The sequence below is a fragment of the Carlito syrichta genome, unplaced genomic scaffold (genome assembly GCF_000164805.1).
Source record: "Carlito syrichta isolate Samal-C Ts95f unplaced genomic scaffold, Tarsius_syrichta-2.0.1 Scaffold311201, whole genome shotgun sequence".
Taxonomy (NCBI): Eukaryota; Metazoa; Chordata; class Mammalia; order Primates; family Tarsiidae; genus Carlito; species Carlito syrichta.
In genome coordinates this window covers 243,439-249,438 of record NW_007255297.1, presented here as the reverse complement: position 1 = coordinate 249,438, position 6,000 = coordinate 243,439, and the positions used below count along the sequence as shown (strand labels likewise).

The window sequence follows — 6,000 nt, the reverse complement described above, 5'->3', positions numbered from 1 at the left end:
ATTTACAAAAAACCTAAGTTCATGCATTTAATATAAATTATCCCCAAATACTCATTAACACTTCTAATTTGCGCAGGTCATTTTGTTGCATCTTGCAGCTGGGTGAGTAGGTGGGTCTGAGCACTATTGGAAGGAGAGTCTCCCTGATCTGCCTCATTCTGAGTTGTTGGGGACGATCTTGCCTTTAAACCCAGGTCCTTGGTGTGTTCCAGCTCTTCTGGTTCTCTTGTGGCTACCTGATCCAGCGCCAATATTCTTTTTCCCTTCAGGCCAGGGCTATCAGCCTGAATGGGGAATATATTAATCAGTTTATGAAAATACTGTGACCAGAGGCTCTCAGGAGCCTGACTCTATTTCCCCAGGAGCAATGGTTCAGTGTTCCTAATTCAATGTTCTTGGCGACTTTATAGAACATTGTTACGGCAACTCAGGAGAATCAATTACATGTAAGAATAGTATGATCTAATAAAAAATGCTTGCCTTTTTAAAAAAATCTTTTTCATACTTTTGACACATTTTGGGACAGTGAAGTCAATCACCAGTCATTTTCTCCAGTCATCTGTTGCTCACCGAGAAATGCTAAAAACAAGAATAGGTTTCTGTTCTCAAGCAAGAACAAATGTGCCCAAGCTTTCTCTCCCCCCACAGATCAGAACACTGGAATAAATACTATTCGAGGGAGTGTTTCTGCCACCATGAACTCACAGGGACTTTGGAAAGAAATCTTCGGGGCACAAGATGTTGGACTCAATTTTGGGCAGGCTGCAGCTGAATGAAAACACTGGGCAGAGAGGTCGGAAGACAGGTGGCTCTTGGATCTGAACCTGGGAGCAGGGGAGCCCTAGGCGATGCCCATTCAGGAGTCACTCAAGGGACATCGCCAAGAGGACAGGCTTCGGAAGCCAAGGGGACCAGCAGAGGAGTGCCCAGCCCCGCCTTCCCTTGCCTGGGACCTCTGGCCAGCAGCCTCAACATTCCTCACCCCCCACCAGGTGATGCAGACTGAACCTGCTCACCGGGCAGAACTCCAAAGGTGCAATCAATGTTTGGAAAAAAAATTGTATAATTTATTTGCATGACATTCAATTTCATCATTAAATTTTACAATTTAAAAAAGATACAAAAGAGAAGACGAGCTGTGGGTCACATAAATAAAAAGGAAAAATAAAGAAGGAAGACATTTTCACCATGACAAAGCATTTTTATATCTGGCTTGGGCAGCAGGCACCTCAGGGTGCTACCTGTTTGCAAGGTTCCTAGGTGCTGCTTCCCACAGAGGCACATGACGCGGGAGCATCCTGCAGGTGGGACTGCATGACCTTCCACTGCAAGGTTAAGTCCCTGCAGTAGAATTATCCCTCCATTCTTTTTTCTTTTCTTTTTTTTTTTTTTTTTTTTTTTGAGGCTGAGGTCTCACTCTGTTGCCCAGACTGGAGTGCCGTGGCATAATCACAACTCACCACAGCCTTGACCTCCTGGGTTCAGGCAATCCTCTCGCCTCAGTCTCCCAAGTAGCTACAGGTGCGCACCACCACACCTGGTTAATTTTTGGGTTTTGTCTTTTTTTTTTTGTAGAGATGAGGTCTTGCTATGTTGCCCAGGCAGGTCTTTCATTCCTGACCTCAAGCAATCCTCCGCCTCGGCCTCCCAAAGTGCTGGGATTACAGGCGTGAGCCACTGCACCCAGCCCCCATTCCTTCATTCTTGACAACTGTTGTGCTTGGACAGGAGGCAGAATCACAGTGAAGGAGTGCTCACAGGTCAAGTATCAGTCAGTGCGAGAGGGGCCCCTCCCCCAGTGGAAGCCCATGGTGCCAGAAGGGACCACAGGCAGTTCAAAACAAAACGCAGCTTCCTCTCCTGCGTTGCAACACAAGCACTTTTGTCCAGCACATTCATGTATCAAACACGAAGTCAGCGGCCATTTTGTCTCAAGTCGTTCCAACGTGTCACTGCTGGCACTTGGCAAAGACAGTAACAGTTTCAAAGAGCCAAAGGTAGGTGAGGTGGGCTGCTTGGAGGCATCAAAAGCCCAGATTCCAGGAGCACTGAGGTAGCAACATGTAGAAACACCACGTGGAACAGTGTATCTTACACTGTGCATCCCTGATAGCCCCAATAGACTTCAGTTTCCAGTGATGAGCAGGCCTGAAGAGGGGTGTGCACGATCTCTAGGGGGATGGGGGTAGGGACAGGGAGGGAGAGGAAGGCTAGGTCTCCCTCTAAGACTCCAGTAGAGACCTGCACCAGTAGTCAGGAGCAAGCATCTTTGTAGTCGCCTTCCTTGTGAGCTGCCTTCCTTCCTGAGAGTGCCTACACTCTCAGGCCCAAAGAAGAAAAAAAAGGTTTCTGTTGCCCTTGTAAGTGACTACTGTGTCACCACCCATGAAGGGCTGGTCCCTTTATTTCCAGCCATTGTCCAGGGCTGCTAAGGTACTAAAAAATAATCTTCAAAGATCCCGTGTGGGGAGCCAGGCCATGGGGTTATGCAGGGGGCCCCCTGAGGGCTGTTCCTGCAGGTCCAGCCATCCAGCAGCTGAGTGGTATCAGCTCCACACTCATCCAAAAGTGTCCCCCAGGATGGACTCAGGATGAAAATCCCGACTGAACAGCCTCCACTCCTCTCCCCTGCATTTGACCGAAGGTGCCCACACCCAGCGACTGTCACCCCTGTGGACAGGGGTCAAGGAGAACGGCCTGGGGCAGGACAGCCGCTGCAACTGGCACAGAATGGCAGAAAGGGCCAAAGTCAGACAAGTTCATGATTTAATAACAGTGAAAGGACCTGTGAATCGTTTCTAAAAGTAAATCACGCATGGGGAACCAGCATCGGTCCCTCCCTTTTCTTGCAGGGTGATGCCGAGGACAAAGGCCACATGGATTAGCTGTTTGCCTGTTCAAATAGGAAAAACAAAACAAAAGATGTTATTTTCTTAAGACAAACAAAGGAAGAAAATTATTTTTTTCTTCTGGATTGACATGAAGTACTTGGAAGCCAAATAAGCAAGCTTAGAAGAACAACGGGATCATTTTGTCTCAGCATGGGGGTCAGTGTTTGATTAGCCAAGTCCTTGCTGCCCTCTGCTCTCTGCCCATCACCAAAGGTTTGATTTGATGAGGTTCCCTGGGATTACTGAGTAATTTGAGCCAGACCTGAGGTGGTCAGCAGAGCATGAAAAAGGTTCATGCAAATTGAGCCCCAGATTTTTCCTTCCAATCACAAGGAGGCAACATGCAAGTGAGGCCGGTCAGTGGTGATAGCCAGACACCACAGGGATAGGTGGGCATGAGGAGGAAAGGTAAGCATCAGAGGGGTGGGGAAGATGTCCCTAACAGTACCCCCTTGGCCATGGGAATTAGGGTTTGCTTCATGCTGACCGGTGGTCAGCAGTCAGCTTCTAGCAGCAGGACCAAACCCAATGGGTATCTGGCTTTGGATCAAGGCATCCGAGAACTCAGTCAGAAGGAGAACGGGAGGGTTACCCTCATCTGCCGGTAAATCCAGTCTGTGAATACTGTCACATTCCCATACACTCCTGGCCTGTTGGCCTTGGCACAGCCAGACCCCCAGCTCGTGTCCCCAATCAGCCACCAGATGCTGTTCTTCTGTGTGACCAGAGGCCCTCCACTGTCACCCTGGGGGACACAGCAAGTTACCAAGAGAGAAAATCAAGTCACCACCTTCCCCACCCCACTGCCCGTGCCTGGGGGGGGTGGGTGGGGAATCTCAATGTGAGTTACAGAGGGGCATGGTGATAGAGACATAGCCCCCAAAAGAGGCGACACCGGTGATGAATTTTAGTCCATACCAGCTAATCGTTACCAAGCAAATTGCTGCTCATAGTTTAAAATATTTCTGTTCCCCTGACACTTTTACCAACACAAATTTTTCAGAAGGAGCATGGCATGTGGGGTCTGGGGATGGCACTTGCTCCCACCATTGAAGCTTCTAAACTGTTAGTGGCCATCACATCCTGCAGCAGCCCTTAGCTGGCTTTGTGTCCCTGGGAAGCTCCACCGACCCCAGGAGAACCCTGTCTGTCACAGGGGGCTCAGAAGGAGCTGGCAAGACCCACAGGCTACATAAAAACTCCCCGTTACCTGGCAGGAGTCCACGGTCCCCTGCAGGAACCCCGCGCAGATCATGGTCGGTGTGATCAGGCTATTGTAGACATATCTGCTGTTGCATCTCCAGGGCTCAATGAGGCGCACCCTGGCGGCGTTCAGCATGTCTGAGGTTTTCCCTAAGGACAGAGGGACCCAATAAGCTCTCAGGCCACCAGGAGCTCCCACAGGAAGAGTGGACCACCACACACACTGTGCAGCAGCCATGCCTCTCTCTGGTCCCTCTCTCCCTCCCTCCTTCAGCCCACCCCAGCAGGAGCCCTCCTGGGGACCCTGAATTCTCCTAACAGCCAGCAGAGCCTGTGTTGAATGCAGCTCTGACTCAGCTTCAGGGGAAAGTGCTTCCTGCAGTTATTTGACTCTGTTTATCTGACCACAGTCTGTTTATCTGACTCTGTTTATCTGCTCCCAGGCATTCACAAGAGACATGAAGCTCCTGAGGGCAGAATGTATGTCATATTCCATTCATTCCCAGCACTGAGTAGCACCCAACCTATATGAGGTGCGCCACTTATATTTGTTGATGTTCCTTTTCGTCTTGGTTCCTCGAGTCCTTGCCCCACTATACAGCTCAACTTCAGTAAGTTTCTGCAGACAAGATGCCAGGATACCCCACCACCACCTCCCCCATACACCCCGCAAATCACCCAGCCCTTGTCCTTTTCCCTTGTCTTAAAGGACTTGCAAGTATGACCTAAATGCCTTTTTTGAAAGACATACACAGTATATAAAATGAACCTGTGTGCTGTGAAGCACTTCCAGCCCTCCATAAAAATGACACAACCAGGTTTGGTTCATTCAAAAAGCTTTTTCCAAGAGGAATGCAAATCTTAACTGAAGGAGACTAAGCAAACCTTTTCAAGGAGTGTCTAGTTCCTGCCCCCTCTCTAGTTATAGGTCAGAAGGACACTTGTCAGATGCCAGCTGGCCACCGTGGAAGCCCACTGTCACTCAGCCATCACAGAGTACGATGAAACTTTCAGGGCAGGCCTTACAAACAATAGGCCCATCACAGGGTGTTTGGCTCTTCTCACACGTAGATGGCCCTTATGCTTCACAAAGCCACTTCTCTATTACTGGTCTTAATAAGGACATGGTGTGTTATGTAGGGTGGGTACAATTTTTCTCATTTATTATGGAGAAACTGAGGCATGAGGACTAGGGGAATCACCCAAAGTTACTGGATAGTCATTGAGTACAGTCCTCTACATAACAACCTTTAAGTTATATAACAGTCTTCAAGTTATAAACTTAAAGGATGCACACTTGTATCTTTATGTATCATTTATCTCCATTAGGTGACAGTATAGACTGTTAAATACTTATAGTACTACATAGCCAATTGTGTTTGTTGGGTACCTTGGCTAACTTTGTTGGACTTAAATTGGTCTTACAAATGCACTCTCAGAATAGAACTCATTCATATATTGAGGACTTTCTGTAGCAGGACCAAGATTAAAACTCAGAGGTCCCACTTCTGAACCCATAGACCTCCATCCCCAGGAGCCTCACCTTTCTCCTGGGTGGCCCCCCACCCTGAAATCCAGCAGGTCTGTTCAGGTTCCAACCTCATGCCAGGGTTGGGCAGGCACACTGGTTTCACTCTATCTGTTTCAAGGAGAGAAAACACCATGAGCCAGGCAGGTCTCATGGAAGACCCTGGCAACGTTTCTACCTGGCCCTCCCATGCACAGGACGCTGGGCCTGGCACCCCAGCCACCCTGCCCAGAAACCCCAAATTCCTATGTGTCCTGGCATCCTCCCTTCCCCCTCCTCCCAGGGCCCTCCTTCTAGCAGGCAAGACGTTGTGCTACTTCTAAGTGCAATTATTTGCTAGCTCTGCTCCTAAAAATATACACGTTCCCAGGTAACAGA

At 48.9% G+C, this 6,000-nt stretch overlaps 1 protein-coding gene across 1 annotated transcript in view; it reads right to left on the bottom strand.

Moving 5' to 3' along the window:
- Positions 1-2,862: 2,862 nt before the first annotated feature.
- The window catches only part of TMPRSS2 (transmembrane protease, serine 2), a 38,945-nt gene continuing 35,807 nt past the window's right edge, over positions 2,863-6,000 (bottom strand). Inside the window, exons 11-14 of the mRNA XM_008068563.1 lie at positions 5,638-5,733; positions 4,102-4,244; positions 3,484-3,636; positions 2,863-2,893 (exon numbers count right to left, since the gene is read on the bottom strand). Coding sequence (XP_008066754.1) covers positions 2,882-2,893; positions 3,484-3,636; positions 4,102-4,244; positions 5,638-5,733 — 404 coding nt within the window. The 3' untranslated portion in view covers positions 2,863-2,881. The remainder of the gene's footprint in view (positions 2,894-3,483; positions 3,637-4,101; positions 4,245-5,637; positions 5,734-6,000) is intronic.